The sequence below is a fragment of the Polypterus senegalus genome, chromosome 1, assembly GCF_016835505.1.
Source record: "Polypterus senegalus isolate Bchr_013 chromosome 1, ASM1683550v1, whole genome shotgun sequence".
NCBI classification, from domain to species: Eukaryota; Metazoa; Chordata; class Cladistia; order Polypteriformes; family Polypteridae; genus Polypterus; species Polypterus senegalus.
In genome coordinates this window covers 279800611-279821166 of record NC_053154.1, presented here as the reverse complement: position 1 = coordinate 279821166, position 20556 = coordinate 279800611, and the positions used below count along the sequence as shown (strand labels likewise).

Sequence of the window (20556 nt, the reverse complement as noted above, 5' to 3'; positions counted from 1 at the left end):
TGTTTTTTTTTTCTCCATTTAAATCCACCATATATAAATTTTATGTTCAGAGTTGAATGATTTGCACAAAATATGAGACAATTCCTTAAACCCGAGACTTTTAAAAATGAAATATACTCTACAAAGTCAATTGGCACATTAGTGTTCAAGCATTTCCAAACTTGTAGAAAAATGTTTTTGATCTTGCTTTATGTATGTTATGTTTTATAATTAATGTGACTACCCAGTTTGCACTAGGCAGAACTCCTCTGGAATTTTTTTTTCATCTGATTGCATAGTGCTTTTAAAAGCACAAATCCATCCATTCATCCATTTTCCAACCTGCTGAATCTGAACACAGGGTCACGGGGGTCAGCTGGAGCCAATCCCAGTCAACACAGGGCACAAGGCAGGAACCAATCCCATGCAGGGTGTCAACCCACCGCAGGACACACACAAACACACGCACACACTAGGGCCAATTTAGATACGCCAATCCACCTAACCTGCATGTCTTTGGACTGTGGGAGGAAACCGGAGCGCCCGGAGGAAACCCACGCAGACACAGGGAGAACATGCAAACTCCACACAGGGAGGACGCAGGAAGTGAACCCGGGTCTCCTAACTGCGAGGCAGCAGCGCTACCACTGCACCGTAAATATTGCAACTAAACAAAAGTTTCAGCCTTTATAAGATGTCAAACAGTCGTTTTGGTTGTGAATTATTTAATCTTTTTATGTTAGCCTGAAGTATATGACATAGTATTACACTTAACGTACACAGACTTTCATATACAGTAGGGCAGTGATTCACAAATTCAGTCCTGCATACCAGATATAGCTGCAAGATTTTGTTCCAGGCATTTTACAGTAAGTCAGTCATTTGACTTCTAACTGATCTCATTTAATTAGATGGTGTGTTTTTTTTCTTTTCATATTCAACTTTATCATATTTCCAATAATATTTGTTAACAATGAACAGAGCAGACATGCAGGAAATTGACACCGAAAAGCTGCAACTGCTTCAGTATTAGGTCTGGTAACATGCTTATAAGTAAATAATGGATTAAATAGGCAGAATACTTGAAAAGGCCGAATGAAAATAATTATGGTGATGATCTTAAAACCAAGATAAGCACTAAATTATTCCCAAGTAGCATACAGAAATGGTTGGTACATCACAAAACTAAGCATCATATTTTTTTTAAATTTCTTCATTGATACCAAAATACAGAAACTGCGAATTAACACTTTGCTTAATTAGGCTAGGAGTCTGATTTTAAAAATATAAGAATTAAAACCTACAGTATTCAAATTCATGATATATTCTCCACTTTTTCTGTTGAATTGAGACTGACACATATTGTATTTTGTATGCCCCTGAAGTGGAATTACCTGTTCATATTGAGTCTTTGATGTTCTCCTGCCTTAATGCATTAGTGGAGGCATGCTAATTTTGGTACCATGAACTGGTTCTAATATGGTTAGCTATGGAGTTAGCTGTGATTAAAAGTGATCACTTACAAGTCAGGAGGACACCTTGAAGCAAAAGGCAGGCTAATGGTTGACTGAATTGTGCTGCTCCTGTTCCCAGGTATCACTGCAATGTCCATACTTAAGACAGACATTACATTATGCAGGTGTTTGAGACATCAAAGCAAGAGAGTACACTGAACTGATGATCCGCTAAGAAGGACAGATGGATATGGCCAACATAAGAAAAAGGGCCAAATACAGAGAATTGGTGACTGAGTGTCATGGTCGGAGAGTACATTGCTCGGTATGTGCCCATCAAAGTGAACTGCTGAGGTTTTGTAGGTCAGTCTTGCTACAGTGCCCACATTCTTGTTATTAAAATGTACATAAGCCTAAATCACCATTGAGGTTTCAGAGGGATCTTAAGATATCTATGGACTTATAAATGCTGTTTGGATACAACCAGTATTCTGGTCAGCTCTGCAGTGGTTGCTTGGGAGAGGATGTGTAATCTTAAAAAATTTGAAACTCCTTGTGACCTTGGGCTATATCACTAATGAAGATGACTTTTTTTTTTTTTTTTAAATGAAAAATTATTTTTTTCATTGACTTTATATGAGCTTGAGCTATGATGGCTTCTTTCTGAATCACTCAAGATTTGTTTTGACCTGAAGCATTTGTACGCTTTTTCTTTTCGTTAGTATTTTATCATCAGTTTAGGGTCTGGTGGTGTTTATATTAAAAAAAAAAAATTGCAAATATGCATTGTTGTCAAAAAGTGAAAAGAGACAAAACATACAGAGTTTGATTTTAATAACAATTCAAATCGTATTCCTTTTTCTGTATTGCAACCGATGGGTATTACCTCATACTTTGTATGTTCTGAACATTAAAAAAGCCAGGTTTATTATAATATAAAAAATGAATTAGGGAATAACAAGCAGAGTGTGTTACTTCATTTATGCTTTGGTCTAAAAATCCAATAAGACTGTTTTTGTACAAAAAAGAATCTACTATTACGCATTTGTTCACAATAATTTGTGGTGATTCATGGTTGAATTTAAAAAACCAAAAGTAAGCTGCAGCATGTACTGTACTGTAAACTGCATTTTAACTGCAGAGGCACTACAAAGATTTGTCTACCTGTGAAAAAGCAGTTTTTTATCACAATTTAAACTTGGGAATTATTTTACTGAGCTGCTCTTATAGAAATCGTTCTCTTGTTTGCTTAACAGATACACAGGTCAAGATTCACCCAGTGGATTTGGTTTTGAACTGACCTTTAGACTTAAACGAGAAGCAGGGGAGACTGCACCACCTACATGGCCAGCGGAATTAATGCAAGGACTAGCAAGATACGTCTTTCAGTCAGGTAAAATAAACAACCATTTTGTTAAAACTAATGGGACAGTCAAATGCCTTTTATTTTTTCTGTGAATAACTTAAATGCTAAAGATAATTTTTTAGTGCTAGATTTGCTTTTGTAAAGACACAGCACTTCATCTGTAAAATACACTCAAATATAAAAAAAATCTAATTACAATAATGAGAGCTGTTAGCAAAAACATATTTTCATATATGATTAGTGTGTGGTATGTTCTTTTTTATTTATACATACTTGATGAAATGCTTTCATTACAGTTAATGTCACATTTTACAGAAATAGACTTTTTAAGACTAAAAGAACTACATTTCTGAATTTGTTTTGAGTTATTTTTTCAGTACTTTTAATTGATTGTTTTAAATATTCATCATTTAGTGATGATTTTTTTCTGAGCACCCTTTCTCCACTATTATAGCTTAAATGTCACCAGAAAGTGCTGCATTCCTGAGCTCTTTAAAATATTCCTACTATTGTGCTGATTCAAGCTTGCTTCATCCATTCTATTTCTATCAGAAAATCATGTACTATTTATTTTAGTTTCATGATATGTCTGCTGCCCAGGAAACATTTTGGGGAATGCTACTTGTGCCAGTGATCTCTTAAATGTATACAACAAAGACACTGCAGGCAATTCTCTGGCTTCCTTTCCACCCAGCTGGTGTCAATTAATGACTGGGTGGGCTCCAGAGTCTGTTGACATATCAGAAAATCAAGACTACTGCTATATTGTGTTTTTTTGGTTCATTCTTTCAAGTTCCTAAAACCCAGAGAGTTCACCTTTCTTTAGATCTGCTTCCATAGTATTCAAGTATAGCCTAAAGAATGAACAAATAGAAATAAATCTTTCAGCTTTAGTACTTTTTGTATAAAGAAATGTTCAAACTAAAATGCATGAAAAGCTTTTCAATGCCACTTTGAATTGGCTTTTTAATAAAAGTGTCTGTTATTAACGAATTGGGTTGATTGATTTTTCTGAAGTGACCTGAATTCTAGCTTCATCGGCCATCTTTCACATGTAGTATATGGGATGGTCCGTCCGATTTCATCTTACGATTTAAGCTGTTGTATGATCAGAAGAATTTCTGCCATATTAGAAATTTCTTTCAGCTGTCATGTAGTGTGAGCAGTCTCACGAGCTGATATTCTGAGTTTTGTCATCTGATTTCCCGCACAAACTCGGTACAGCACAGACTCCACTATAGAATGCGCAGGTGGTGATGGGCTGGCTAGCTGGCCGGCCAAATATCCTGTGTCTGAAATTGCCTTTGACTTTCTCTTTTACAGTTCTTCTCCATTGTCAACTAGCTATAGTTTAGTCAGTTTATTAATGGACAGTCATTGTTCGTTTCCATGTATGTTAAACCGTTTCTTTGTGTTCTGCATGTTTCAAATAATCTGTATACAGTATTTATACATGCTAATTCTGTATTTAGCAGTTAGTATAATCTATATTTGCATTTTACCCATGAATTTGTTCTTAGCCCCCTGTACCTGCACACAGTTAAATGATGCTATATAAAAGTAAGTTGCATTGTATTGTACATTGCATGTTGAAGTTGTCATGCTTGTTTTCACCTTTTCAATTTCAAAAAGCTATTGTATAACAACACACAAAATTAAATGGCTAATGACAAGCATTTGAAAGAACCCAAAAAAGGTAAATTACACAAATTATGTAACTCCAGTTCTATCTGTGAAATAGACCATATTGTCCACGCCTCAACCATGCATGTGTCCAATTAAGTTTTGTTTTTTGTTTTTTTTTCTTTCTTAGCTTTATACTTTTGGGGCACAGTACAGTTGGAGCCATCGGCTTGGTTCTTTGTTGCCATTAAGAATCATGTGGTCATATTGTTTTTTGGCATGGGTAAATACTGCAAAATGTCAGTGGGTACAGTTGTCTGGTATGAGCATCCTCATTGTTGCATGTCAATCTGCCCAAACATCCTTATACAATACAATTGTTTTATTTTGAAAAAGTTGTCATAAAAGGTAATTTAACCTCTAATGTTCTTGCATATTGGTGTACATGTTAATACTGGTAGTGCCTAAATTGTTAGCCTCGATTCACACATGTATTTTACATCCTGCAATACTTGGTACACTGCCCTAATGCCAAGCTGTTTGCTTGCCTAAGTAAAAGTCATCTGTGTTAGAGTAGCACTGGAATCATTGGGTAGAAGTGTCCTTTCATCAGAATTTCGAGCCCAGGACTGACTCGGCTGAGGAATGGCCAGTAGTGGGGAGGCAGCTTGATGGCTGAGGTCTCCTGGACTCTGAACAAATCAGAATCATATTAGGTGATATAATCTACTCTTGCATTTTGCTGTATACTTGTACTGTTACTATTGTATTGTTGTATTGATGATTACTTGTGTTCTGTTCTTGTATTGTATTTACCCCATTTTTTGATACGCACTGTATGCCTAACCTGCTGTCTGGGGGGCTATCGGATACAAATGCCTCAACATTGATCAAGGCTGGCTGCCACAGCTTCGATAACGTCTTTGGCCACGCTGATAATCAGTTGTTTCTACGGGGGTTCATGGATGTGTTGATCCATCTTTAAATTGCTACCCCTGAAAGGGCTACTCTGTAGAATATCTTGGCAAAGGCTAGGAGCCACACAGCTACTCCTGCTTGGTGTTTCGTTCCCAGATGGCTACCTTTGAAAGGACTGCACAATCTAACAGAAGCCAATGGCTTGGTATGCGATGCAGCAACATGGTGGAACTGTACCCTGTACATGGTGGAGCTGTTGAGAGACCAGCACAGGGAAGTGAACCACTGTCTGGTAGAGCAGGGTATCAGGAGCCAAACACTACCACTGGGATATTTTATTGGGGACCTGTAACAGCTCTGCTTTTCGAGCAGGCCATTAAGTTTGTCAGCTGGGAGTATGCTGGCTGCAGTGATGTGCTCCCATTGGTATTCTTGCTGGCTAGGACACTAGGTAGACTGTCTGAGGTGGGAGAGGGTGCTGAGGAGAAGGAGGAATTGCCTAGTAGGTAGCCTGGCAGGGAGGGGGCACTCCAGGTTGTAGAGGAGGAGGCATTGAGCTCATAGCAGGGGGATGGCTACCCAACTAGACTCTTGGTACAAAGCAAAGATGAGGCGGTTTATGGAGCTGAGCCAGCAGGAACAGAGGATGTGCCACTTCGTTCTTTCCTTACCAGCAAGCTGCTTGAGGTGTACCCCCTCACTTTCCTGCTGCCTCTCACATGTTCATCAGAGAGCTGTCAGTAGCATTAACAGCAGCAGCCATGGCAGTTTTTCCAGCCTCGATGACCCATTCTGACACAGGGTAGCAACCGCATCAGTCACCACTAGTGGCTTGACCACATGGTGAAGGAGGGACTACCTGGGGTACATTGGTGCAAAATTCTATGTGTACTCATGACCCCAAAGAGTTTTGGGAGATGAGGCTGGAGTTAAAGCGGGAGCTGGCTCAGTATGCATTGAAAGTGCTTGGTTACCCAGCTTCCAGCTTACTGTCTGAATGGGCTTTCAGTGCTGCTGGCAGGGTGGTCCCAAGAATCTGTGGACTGACTAACCTTAGTAAGAATGAATTAGTCCTGGATCACCTTAATAAAATGATAATTGTCTGTGTGGCTGTGTATCTGTCTGGTTGCTTCAGTATGTCTCTGGCAGTCCACAAAAAGCAGATCACAAATTTTAACATGTTTTTTTGAATTCCATACCAAATGGAATTTAATAGAGAGAAACTTTGCATTTGTGAAGCCAATAGATGGCACATAACATGTTTGTAGTAATGCATTTTATTACTACAAACTAGCTTTGTGTGATGTTTGGGACAAAAACAACCCAAAAACTCCCTAGCAGTTTTACTATATTCTTGAACTTGGAGAGGCGTCAGCTAACTCTTAAGAATTACCCAGTGCAGTGGACTCATCTTGTGCTTGCTGCCCCTCTGGCTTTCGTAAGAAGACACTGGCGATACCATATCTTAGCCATATTACTGGCATATGAGACCTATTAATCTGTCTTGAGAAAATACCTCCATATAGACAATGTTTTCCGTGAAAACCTCAAGCCTTACCCTACATTGCTGAGGTGTTTCACTTCCACGCTGTTGAGCTGTGGCAGTTGCTTCTTTTTGATGTTACGTCTCCATCTCTGTCATTACCGCGATGTTGTCGTTGAACAGCGTTGTTTGCTACACACAAGTCTTTCCTAGCAGGCACCGAAAAAAATGTAAAAGTGCATGCATGTGCCATCTAGTAGCTGTGGTTGAGCATGAGCAGAGATAAATATGTCTAATGTTTGTGATGTGGTATCTGCTGAAATGACAAATGTAATGCATTTTATTACTACATGCATTATAAAATACATTCCAGTAGATGGTGCACCACAGACGTAAAGCAGTGGTGTCTTAGACAGGTAGCACATAAATCCTAAGTTTAAAAACACACTGAAACAAAAGTACAATAAATATGAGTTCTACTTAGTATGTTCCCTATTCGAGACAGGTTCTTTCTTTGTGCCAGATGCAACTGAGATAGACTCTGGCCACTGTGACAACTGGATAAGATAAGATAAGAGTTTGATTGCTGAATAGATGTACTAATATACTCTAGCATTTAAATTGCTTGACATTGACTTTATATTATTTAAAGGGCAACTAAAGGCATGCACATTTGCTTTTTAGAGTTTTAAAGGTATAATTGACATTTTGTATAGTACTATTTTATGTTTCATGTTCATTTGATATATGTCCAGTAGCAACCATTCAAGGGAGCAAAATGTTAGGGGCACCAAAACTGTCAATCAGAAGTGTGTGTGGTGTGTTTTTTTTGTTCTTAATAGGTTTAATAACAAATAGGGGCATTTTGCAAAAAAAAAAAGAGAAAAGAAAAATTTACCTTATCAGAATTGTGACTTATTTGGTTATATCAATAGGAAAAAAAATACATATTTAGTAGTCTGCATTTTTTTTGCTTTAAAAATTGTCTGTGATACGTGAAGCAATTAAATTACTTAGCCAATCAAAAGAAAACCTTTTTCCTTTAAGTCGGTGATAGCAATGGTATCCAAGACTGATCAGTTTACGAAAGTAAAAGTTGCAACAGACATTCTAGTACTATTGGTCACTTACTAGCGTAATTTTTATCAAAGGTATGTATGTGAAAATACCAAAATGTAAGGTAATGCTGCTAGATTTTAATTTAAAACCCTAAATGGTTTAAAAACGGTGATCCATAATAAACTTTCTTCCTTGAAAATAGAATATCAGGCAGCATGATGAGAAAAGCCAAGCAAAATGACACCTTTTATTGGCTAACTAAAAAGATTACAATATGCAAGCTTTCGGGGCCAAGAAGAAGGGGCTTGAGTTGCCTCGAAAGCTTGCATATTGTAATCTTTTTAGTTAGCCAATAAAAGGTGTCATTTTGCTTGGCTTTTCTCTACATTCATAATGGCTAACACGGTACAACAACCTAGTACTACAGGCAGCATGATAGAATTGATGCATCAGAAGCAGTGAACATCACTGGCCACATAAAATTAATGGACTGCAGTGGCCAGAAGTGGGCATTTCAAATAGGTTTATATGAGGATTATTATTGTCAGATGTACTAAGTACTATGAAATACTTTCTTGCATGTACTAATGTTTTGGCACTATGCTGATAAGAGTGTTTTGGTGCCTTTTTGGGGAGGTTCAAGGAAGTGAAGCATTTCACATAAGGCCTTTTGTTGTCATTCACCATTTTGTAGTCCATTTGTCAGTCAATCTATCTATTCATTTTGTGATGGTGAATTTCAAAAGGTGGCCTATGTAGTAACCGGAGAGGGACCAAGTTTGAAGAGTTAAGTGAAGTAAAGGAAATCTTTTGAAGTAAAAGTTTCTTAATATATGATGTGCCATCTGCATATATTATGAATAAAGTAGTACTTTACAGTTTAAAGAAGTATAGTAAAGAATGGTGGCAAGTGGTGAGCTCAAATACCTGTGCATGAAAATTTGTGAAAAATGTATGAATATAGTTTTTTGTGGTTCATTAACAAAGTTTTAACTTGTTCATTATTCCTGTTGGCTCACTGTAAAAACTCTTTAAATGTCCCAGGACTGCAAGCTTAATTATACAATACGGTTAGATGGAATGCTTCAGAATCGTAGTTTTAGACCCCTTCATTGTGGACCTAAGTTCATTCAGTAACCTGGATGTCACGCAACAGCCTAATTTATTATAAATAAATATATTAGTATATATCTATATCTATCTGAGTGATTTAATAGTCTCTTTGCACTAATATGATGATGGTCATCTTACGGATGGATCATTTGACACTTGTATCACTAGTTCTCAAAGTGTGGTCAGCTGACTACTGGTTCATAAGTTCCTAACCCATTTACATCTAACCTTAGATACCTTGTTATCCACTTGCATTGAATTCTAAATGCATTCGTTTTGTGTTTCATACTGTGCTGTCACTGGATCAGATGCGATCAAAGCAGAAATATTGTTTGTTTCATATAATCTGATCTGTATCCAACCTAAGCAGGCAATAAAGACATCACTTGCAGACTATTCCATTTTTACTGTATACTTCATAGGTACTGTAAACAAGACACAGACTGAAACTTAAAGCTGTATCCAACCCAAAATATGTATCTCTGCCTATAACAGATATTGGCTTATAATACAGAAGATCAAGTTGATGATAACCAGATAACTTCAAATGGTCTTTCCCAGTCGTATCTATATGCAAGCGAGTTTTTCCATAGCTCTTCCTACTGTCTCAGATTGTCTCCACCAGCATAAGAGAACCTTTTTGTTTATTTTTGATTCACTGCATTTTAATCCTCATTAAGTTATAATAAGCGTACATTAAACATGATTGAAAACCAAGTGAGAGTATACAACATGGCAACCATATAAGAATAATCTGTTGTGATTTAGTAAATAACTGGACAAATCATACAAAAATATCAAAGGCACAAACTCTTTACCCTTAGTTTATATTGTGATATTTTATGTGAAGCACTGTCAATGTATATATTTTAGTGGAGTTAGTGAAGGGCCACATCAATGTACAGCTGCAAAGGTTGAAAAAAGTAAGCTTATTTCCACAGTGAAAAGAAGGGACAATGTTTTGGCTGTATAGAATTCATCAAGCGTATCATTTGTTTTCCCTCATCAGTTTGATGGGACAATGGAAGAAGAACATTGCATTCTTGGATGTGAATTGATGTACAGTACCATCTGAGGTGCATTATAAGCTACAGACTGACTTGAGTAGATCGATACTCCTTCTCACAAAGGAGCATTTTGTTGCAGAAATTGAGTATTTACCTTATGACCCTATCCAGACAATGTTTCAAGAAAACATTTAATATGTATCCTGTTTTTTAACATAAACATTAAGAATCTTATTTTCTTGTGTGTATGACTTGGAATCAAAATAAACAATCATTGCTTTGTGTGCGTACAACATAAGTTAAAAGGGTTAGCACCAGTAAGGGTTCTGTAATTGTGCCCAAGGTGGGGTAAAAGCCAATTTATGAAACTTCCAGGAAAACAACAAAAATGAATAAGAGTAGTGTAACACCGTATTGATTTGAAATTTTAATCTTCAGATTAATGAAAGTAGTTAAACCTTTGTGGTCAAAAAGTAGTAGTGCTAGTTGATATGATTTTGAGTGAAAAGTATTTGTAATCATGTTCTATTTGTCCAGTAAACGTTATTTTAAAACTTGAAAAATGAAAGCATAAATTTATTATACACATACACAGAGAAAAAGAAAAGCTTCTTCTTTATGTTAGGCTTAGATTTTCTTATGTTACAGTTTATTCATTCTATACTTGTTATTTTTTTCAGATATAGTTAAGGGTACAGATTAGAATTAGAAACTGACCCAAATGACTTTTCAACTCCAATACAGAACAAAGACTGATATACTGATTCTTCTCAGAATGACAGTGAAAATAAGATCGAACATTCCTTTTACATGTTACCTTGTAGATAATAAAGCAGAACCTTCCATTATCAATTTATAAACCATTTGTATTCTATATAGTAATATACAGCAAATCTTTTCAAATAGGCAAATATTATTTTTTATTAATTTTAATATAACATTAATTTACTAAGAACAGCTCTTTACACCAAGCTGTCAGTTACAAAAATCTGCTTTTGGTTTTCCCCACTCACTCTGGACTAGTATTTTGGAAGAGACAAATGAGCAGTGATATATACAGTATATAAAAATAGGCCTGTAACAATGTACAATATATTTGTTTTTTATATTACACATACTATCTCCTTGATAGGATAGAAAATCCCTAGCAGTGTGGCATAACATCCTGCTCTATTTCAAAATCTAGAATTTCAGGCATTCCTGGCTATCAAAAAGGCAAGTCCTGACTTACAGCAGTTCTGCAGATACAAATGAGTACATCAAACCCCAGTTTTTTTTTTTTTTTCCTTCTTCCTTCTTGTCAGCTGAATTTCAATTGATTTTCATCTGACTTTTATGCTGCTCTTACAAATGAAGCAAACTAGTTTTAATGAGAGTGATGATATAGTAACTGTCAGTAACTATGAAGTGCACTATTGGATTTTTTTTAACCATTTTCTGTCATTTTGTAATTCATATGTGTCCCCAAATGCAACTGGCAGCACATGCAGTCTTGCAACAAGCTCTGTCACAGGTAAGCAGCTCAGTCGGCAGCTGAATATTTTACTGAGTTGTGCAAACTGCTGCTCTGCTTGTAATCCCCAGCAGTTTTGTCTCTGAGAGTATAGCTGTTGAGCTGTTCTGTGGCACCCCTGCAAAAGAACCACCTCTTTCAACCCTCACAAACATATGCAGTTTTTAATATCTGGAAAAAATTTGGACTTAACTTGTTAAGAGATCTTTATATAGACAACGTCTTTGCATCCTATGAACAATTACAGTCCAAATTTAACATTCCAGCTACAAATTTCTTTCACTATCTTCAAATCAGGAACTTTGTTAAACAGAACCTTCCAGATTTTCCTCATCTTGCACCCTCATCCACGCTGGAAAAAGTATTGCTCAATTTCAAGGAGTTAGACTCCATCTCTACAATATATAAAATCCTTTTACAATCCCTTCCTTTCAAAGATCCAAGAGGACACTGGGAAAATGACCTCTCAATTAATATATCAGAAAAGGAGTGGAAAGTAGCAATGCAGAGAATTCACTCAAGCTCCATATGCGCAAAGCATACAATTATACAACTCAAAATTATATATCGAGCACATCTGTCTCGACTAAAACTCTCCAAAATGTTTCCAGGGCATGATCCAACCTGCGAACGTTGCAACCAAGCCCCAGCCTCACTGGGTCACATGTTCTGGGCCTGCACCAAATTAACATTATTCTGGACAAAAATTTTTAATTACCTCTCAGACAGTCTTGGACTCACAATCCCTCCTAACCCATTAACAGCTGTGTTTGGGGTTCTTCCAGAGGGTCTTAAGGTGGAGAAAGACAAACAAATTGTGATTGCATTCACTACACTGTTGGCACGCAGACTTATTCTGATAAACTGGAAGAACCCAAACTCTCCTCTTTTAAGTCAGTGGGAAACCGATGTGTTATACTATTTGAAATTGGAAAAATCAAATACTCAGTTAGAGGATCTGTGCAGACTTTTTTCAAAACATGGCAGGATCTAATCAGTAATATTTTGAAATGAGTTTATAAAGCACAGAGAATTTGTTGATTTAGGTATTTTTTACAAGCCTTAAATTTTACACCATTTGGCTTGCTCTCTCTCTCAAGGGTGGGGATCGATCTGTGCTTAGCATAATTCTTTTTTTTGTAAAAACTTGATTACTATGTATTGATTATAATAAAATTAATAAATAAAAAAAAAAAAAAAAGAGTATAGCTGTTGAGAAGGGGAGGTGACACTTTGAGCATTTCCTCAGCAAAAACTACAAGTCTGATGGTCAGTGTTTGTGCCATCATTGTTGCTTTTCCAACACTAAGATGTTTCATGTACTGTACATAATTGGAGCTCATTGTAGTTTAAATGTGTGATTTAAAGTACATTGATACTGCTTAACTGCAATTTCATTAGTAAGTAATGATTTTTTTGCCCTCTCTAATAACAGTTTGTCAGTGTAAGTTCTGACTTGTACATAAAATTTGGTTTCAAATATTCAAAAGATGTTAAATCATTCATAACTGGAGACATGCCTAGTAATGATAAAACAACCAAGAAAATTGTCAAGAAATTTATGGTTTAGAAGCAATTTGTTTGTTAAAGGATATAGCCAAAGTGGACATATTTGACAGGTTTTAAATGTTTTGTTTCACATTTATTTCTGTGCCCAAATGGCTATAATTGTATTATTGTTGACAATAAAAACTCCTGCTTCTAAAATGCTGAACCTGTTTTTTTAATTACAGTAATGGGCAAAGATGAAGATGCGTGCCGTGAACACCTGTTCATTTACTGTTGTTAAAATATTTACTTTTGCATTTATTTGTCCAAAAAGCACATTTATGTTAATCATGTTTAACAAGAAAACAAATTTGTTGGAGTTTTAACTTCAAAGTTGAATAGGAATGAGAACACAGCTATGTGAAAAATGGTGCAATTAGACTGAAAACATATCTGCTAATATATAATATTCAGTGTTAGTCTCAAGTTACAGTAGATCTCTTTAGCTGTATAAAAGCATGTGAAGTTAATGGTTAATAAAATAATACATTTTATAGTAATTTCTGGCATCTGCACTGCCACAGCGCACAGATCTGTTAATGGCACTGGATTTTCACACTGGTAAAATAGTTGCTCTAGTACAGTTGTTAAGCTTCAGACTTACTACAGACATTTCATGCAGCAAGATTGTGATCAAATGAAGTGATAAATTCTCACATCGTCTGGACACATGCTAGTACTAACTGATGGGGAAACTATCCTGTAGTCCTGTCACTTTGTCCCAGTACGCTGAATCCTTCCGAGACTGCCATTTTACAGAGGTGAAAGGAAACTTGACTTTATAACCCTTGTGCATATTGTGATTTTGAGGTATATCCCAATCTGATGTTGGCTCTGAATAAATATATTTATTGAATGTACACAGATGTTATGATAATATTGTTTTTATAGGAGGATTTCACTATCATACCCTAACTTGTGTAAAACAAATAATGGCTTTCACAAACACCTGTACTTAAGAGATTAATTTTGAATATTAGATTGTGACATCACCTCACATGAATAGTATGTTTGACATGGGATTACTTTTAAATATTAGCTGGTTAAATGCACATGCAGTGTAACTAGTTTAAAATGAGATTTCTGCTATGGTATACACATACAAATAGTTAGGTGTCTCGTCGTCCAATCATTAATTTGATATTGGCCATTTTTATGTATGTGTGTGTGTATGTTTATATTTATGCTTGGCATTAAAATCAGCCTTTACATATCCAGTGCTCCTACTGAGCAGTGCATTTTCAAGATGGACATGTGCCAGGACTCTTGACCTCACACCACTAACAGGGGGGATCTGTTTCATGAGGCCTGCACCCAGACCCTTCCCCAATATTAGCAACAGTAAACTTTTCCTGGGATTACATTGAGAAAATATTTGTTTTGGAATGTTGTGGTGTAGATTCTTTCATTGTGTTTAAATTGTATTGTAATTAGGATTATTGATGTGTTTTCATAAACTGCATTGAAAACAATTTAACTAATCTGAAAAGAGCGATTTCTTCTTGTCTGTACATAATTCTCGAGGTATAAGGTTTCTGCCTCAATAGAAATTTTAAAAAGGTGCAACGTAAGCCAAGCTATATCAACCTTCTTAGTTCATAAAGTCAGAAGCTGCCAAAGTGCACATAAAACTGAAGTTATATGGGTTATTTTAATTTTATGTTCTTCTGAATGTGAGATGAAAATACCCAGTAAAGAATTTAAGCTTTTATCATCATGGAAAGCCAATGTGAATAGTGTGGTATTCAGATCACTCAAGAAAGGCACACCATCTTGTTCTCCCAGACCTTTATAGACAGGTGGGCATCCTGCTGAGAGATTACCATGTGAAAAGTTGTGTGAAGATAGAAAAAGAGGTTCCCATTAAGGCCTAGCTAAATTTTGTGGACCAGCATGGAATCAGTTTAGCAGTTGTTGTGCAAGAGGTCCTGACCTTTAGGCAAACTGTAAAAATGCTGCCTTTGTCAGTTTTAGAGTATTTTTATTTTTACATTGCAGACGATTAGTTGAAGCTTAGTTTAAAAGGATTTTTTTCTTTCTCCTTAAACTGTGGTGGTATGAGGGGGTGGTTGCTAGGTTCCATAGACTTTCTATGTTTAGCCAGCTTCTTTATATTTTGCCTTGCATTGTTTTAAGTGTGCAGATGTATGTGTACAATAGGTTTTAGAAAAATTAGAGTTTAGCAATTATCATTCATTTGATTGAAAATTAACAGTGACAGTTCTTGGTTTATTTCTTAATTACAGAAAACACTTTTTGCAGTGGTGATCATGTTTCATGGCACATTCCTTTAGATAACAGTGAGTCTCGTATCCAGCACATGCTCCTGACAGAAGATCCTCAGTTGCAACAAGTACAAACACCTTTTGGTATAGTCAACTTTTTACAGGTAATGTGAAAATGGTTGTCATCTTGTTTTCAGGAAGGTCTTGTTTGCATACAGTTTAAGTTGTTAATAAAATTTTTTTCATTAAAATAACTGACATTAAAAGTAAAGTTCTTTTTGTATATCTTAAAAATTGGTGAAATATGTCAATTTACTGATGTGTTTTTTTTTTTTGTTTTTTTTTTTTAAACTTATTTTCTTGTGTTTAGCAATTTCTTGACTTTTGGGGTACATTTCACTGATTATTCCCAATTTATATACAATCAAGTTTGCTAAGGCTTAATGTTCCTTAGGACCTATTAAGACACAATAGTCTTTTTTGAATTATTTTTTGCTTAAACCTTTTATCATATGCATTGTTTATGTCATCTCAGTAATAAAAATAAGCTAAATGTGGTAAATTGTTTGCTGTTATGTCTAGGTAATTTGCCATATTGTGATTGGGTCTTATGCCATTATTTATATTTTCATATTAGTTGATTGGGGAGTACTTGAAGACTGAAATTTAATGTTTAAAGTTGAAATCTATGAATTAGCTGCTGAGTGTAAGCAAACTGTTTCAGTAGGGTGCTGTACAACTTTGACCTGCAAGAGAATCTTTCTTCCATTAGAAAGTTTAACATCTGGAGTATTCTGGAAGTGGAATATCTGTCTTGGTCACCTCTCCAGAATCTCACATAAATGTATAGCTGGGCTAAGATCTTGTGACTAGGAGATGACATTAATTTCTTGCCCTTTTGGAGGTGGCATTTTCATGCAGGATGATTTGACTTTCACTAGGAGAGGTGTGCTTCATAATAGTATGAATGTGAACATTCAGAATGGTGTTATGTATTGGCATTTACTCAGCCCCTTAAGGAATCTGTAGGATCTAACCTATGGCATGAAAATTTGCCCACACTGTAAGAGAACCAGCAGAACCTTTCAGTATGGAGAAATGAGCATTTATACTAGGTAGACAACTTTTTTGGTATACACTGTGCATTTAGTTTGTTTATTGAAAATAAGGGAAGTGTTTTAATTAATTTTTCATTGCCCAGCAGATCACAAGTATATCTTTAGATTTTTCATCATGAACTTTCATTGCCCAGCAGATCACAAGTATATCTTTTAGATTGTTCATCATGAAATATTCTTTTACCATCTTAGAATGATATGCGATAAATGAACTAGCCTGGCTATTTTTCTGTTTCTCTCATACTAGTATATTTGCATTATGGTAGAGAGTTTTTGTATTTATTCACAGTTGCCCCAGCTGAAAATGTCCTCCATATTTTCTACTGAATTATTTTAGGTACTGTTCCTTATGAAACATTAGCAATTTGAGCAGTCTTTGACACTGTACCTCTTACAAAACATATCCCAGAATAACTGAAATCTGTTGTAAAGCCCTTGTACCAAGCATAACTAACTGGGCCAGCATAGCATATTATCCATGACTCTAACCTTGGTGGGATGTTAATGGCTTTATCATGTCAATAATGCCCAGACTTGTTTTTATCCCTCATTTTCTTAACTATTTTCCATATGTTTCATTTGTTGTACCTGTATATTGTAAGGAGCTGGTAATACAGTAAATAAACCAAATCTGTTATAGAGTAATTTTCTTCTAATGGTATCTGCAAAAAGTGGTTTGAAATGCTCTGAAATTGTTTACAAGGAGAAGCCTAGAAAGACTACCCACAAATGACACCATAACTTTTCGCTTCTCATCAACATGGTTATGAGGTCATTGTTAGTGCTGCTGTTTCACAAATCCGGTGTTCTGGATTTATATATTGTGCTGTCTTGTAGGTGCTAGTGTCGAGTTTTCATACTTTTCCAATGCCTATGTGAAGTTCTTCCAGGTTTTTATCTTGCATCCCCAAAGAGATGTAGCTTAAGTTAATTGTAAGTTCTGAATTTTCTCCAGCGTAAGTGTAATAGTTTTTGTCAACTAACTCTTAGTTTACTGGTGAAGACGTGTATTTGTTTTAAAGAGGACTGAGATTTCCATCATGAAGTCTTTCATTATTATTTATTTAAAGGAATATGTGCGTATACTGTACATGTAATATACATCTGTTTTTATCCTAGATTGTTGGTGTTTGCACTGAAGAGCTCCAAGCTGCTCAACAATGGAATGGCCAAGGCATTTTAGATTTGTTGCGCACTGTTGATGTGTAAGCATTATGGATACAGTCCTGAGATATGCAGAAACCCCTGCATTTTTTTTGTTGCTTTGTCAGTGGCTTTTTTTTTTTTTAAATACAAGTTCTAACAACTACATTTGTCATTTTTCAACTTGTCACTTGAATTTTAGACAGTTAGCTAAACTACAGCTACTTAGCTGTGAGGCTCTAAATATGTTTTAATCAATTGAAAATCTTTGCATTATACACACTTTGATATCTAATTGAATGCTGTTTTGTTTGATTTGAGAAGTGCGGGAGGTCCTTGGCTGATTACAGATATGAGAAGAGGAGAAACTATTTTTGAAATTGATCCTCATTTGCAAGTAAGACATTCTTTATAGGAATCCAACTAATGCTACTCAAGTAGGATGTTTTTGTTATTAAAATTCTGAGCTTTTAATAATATGCAGTACTTTATTTTAGCATGTTAGCATTTTAGCATGTCTCCAACATAGACTATCTTCTGTTTTAGATATCAGCAATACTAAACCAACTGTAATTTTTGGTAGGATTTAAGATTGTAGTAAAAATCCTAAAACTGTTGTATTGTGTTTGCAGTATGTTTAAAAGAGGAGTGCCTGTATGAACAAATGTGACAAAAGACACGTGCAGTATGAAGCCGGCACACATACAGTAATGTCCGATTCCTGTGTTTTGGAATAGCACTAAATCCTTGAACACAGACATGCACTTTAGTATTGACTTAGCAGTGTGGTGTAATTCCGTTGTTTCAGTATTTCATATAAACAAGAACTTCAGTTTTATTAGAGCAGATTAAAATGTGTTCGTTAAGTTTTGCATGTTGTTCATGGTCACAACCTAAATTTATTTAATTGTCAATGTCCAGTGCTGTGCATACTGCACTATTGACAGATCGTGCACAAACACTGTTAATCACAGATTGTAATGCACAAAATACTGAGTTTGCCAGGAGTGTGATTTTACCTTTATCACAGCATAGATATTTGAATACAATGCAGAAGGTCAAAACATTGCTACACTTGTTAAAGTTTACATCCCTTTAATGCATGTATAGGTAGTGCTGTTATACAGTCCTGTAGCCTGAAGTGCTTTTTGTAAAAGTGCGTCTGTAGTACATTGTCAAGTTGAAGGTGTGTCCTCCATTCACCAGAATCTCATTAATTTAGTATATGCAAGAATCGCATTGAAAATTAAAGCAAATAAATGAACATTTTAGGGCAAGAATAGGTTTTATTGCATAATGTTCATTTGGCTTTTCTGTTATTGAAAATACAGCATCACCTCAGACTTTTGCCGTTTTGAAGACATTTCATAAAAGTATCAAAGTGTTAAACAAATGTCTGTTCCTCTGCTTTTGCCTTAGAAGCTGACTTAATATTACTGAATTACATTGCCACCCTAGATTTGATTATCTCATTTTCTTTTCAATTTTAGTTAGTAGTGGGACATGGTCTGATCTGCAAGAATAGTCATTCTCTAAATTGTTTTCTAAAGCCTATTTTTATTAAGTAAAGCGAATTAAGTTTTCTGTACAGTAATCCCTCCTCGATCGCTGGGGGTTGCGTTCCAGAACCCCCCGCGATAGATGAAAATCTGCGAAGTAGAAACCATATGTTTGTATGATTATTTTTATATATTTTAAGCCTTTATAAACTCTCCCACACTGTTAACATTATTAGAGCCCTCTAGACATGAAATAACACCCTTTAGTCAAAAGTTTAAACTGTGCTCCATGTCAAGACACAGATGACAGTTCTTTCTCACAATTAAAAGAATGCAAATATATCTTCTCTTCAAAGGAATTCGTCTCAGGATGAGAAAGAGAGAAACAATCAAAAAATCAATACGTGATTTTGGGCTTTTAAGTATGCCGAAGCACCGCGATAAAGCTGCATTTTTTAGAGGAGCTTCCGTATCCTCTGTGCAAACAGCCCCTCTGCTCACACCCCCTCCGTCAGGCGCAGAGAATGTCAGAGAGAGTGAGAGAGACACAGAGAAAAGCAAACAATCAAGCACCACGTGGGAAGCATATTGTATATCATTGAGGAGTTTTAGTTAATACGTAATATATACTCTGATTGGGTAGCTTCTAAGCCATCTGCCAATAGCGTCCCTTTTATGAAATCAACTGGGCAAACAAACTGAGGAAGCATGCACCATAAATTAAAAGACCCATTGTCCGCGAACCAGTGAAAAATCCGTGATATATATATTTAGATATGCTTACATTTAAAATCCGCGATGGAGTGAAGCCGCGAAAGTCGAAGCGCGATATAGCGAGGGATCACTGTAATACAAATCTGTAGCAGAACAGATGAATAAATTGGTCACTGGAATATTGTTTAATACATCACATCTCATAACAAGCTTAATTTAAATACCCATAATTTAGTTCATGACACCTGCAGTGAACATTTGTTTTGGCAATAAGAATTTGCAGCTTCGGGGCGGCACGGTGGTGCAGTGGTAGCGCTGCTGCCTCGCAGTAAGGTGACCCAGGTTCGCTTCCCGGGTCCTCCCTGCGTGGAGTTTGCATGATCTCCCTGTGTCTGCGTGGGTTTCCTCCCACAGTCCAAAGACATGCAGGTTAGGTGGATTGGTGATTCTAAATTGGCCCTAGTGTGTGCTTGGTGTGTGGGTATGTTTGTGTGTGTCCTGCGGTGGGTTGGCACCCTGCCCAGGATTGGTTCCTGCCTTGTGCCCTGTGTTGGCTGGGATTGGCTCCAGCAGACCCCCGTGACCCTGTGTTTGGATTCAGCGGGTTGGAAAATGGATGGATGTATGGATGGAATTTGCAGCTTCTGATTCAGTGGTGCTGTTGGACACTTATAAGCTATGTGTAAATATTTTTATTTCATTTTCAAAACTTACAAGAATGCTCATTGCATACTGTACTGCTAAAGCATTTAATACAGCTGCAGGTGATGGGTAAGTATATATTAGTATATATT

The 20556-nt window shown here is 36.2% G+C and overlaps 1 protein-coding gene across 3 annotated transcripts in view; it reads left to right on the top strand.

The window, feature by feature from the left end:
• sufu (suppressor of fused homolog (Drosophila)) overlaps nucleotides 1-20556 on the top strand; it is a 111355-nt gene that overhangs the window by 19639 nt on the left and 71160 nt on the right. For all 3 annotated transcript variants that reach the window (XM_039775336.1, XM_039775328.1, XM_039775345.1), the window contains exons 3-6: nucleotides 2690-2826; nucleotides 15310-15452; nucleotides 17526-17611; nucleotides 17874-17946. In XM_039775336.1, the coding sequence (XP_039631270.1) occupies nucleotides 2690-2826; nucleotides 15310-15452; nucleotides 17526-17611; nucleotides 17874-17946 (439 nt within the window). The remainder of the gene's footprint in view (nucleotides 1-2689; nucleotides 2827-15309; nucleotides 15453-17525; nucleotides 17612-17873; nucleotides 17947-20556) is intronic.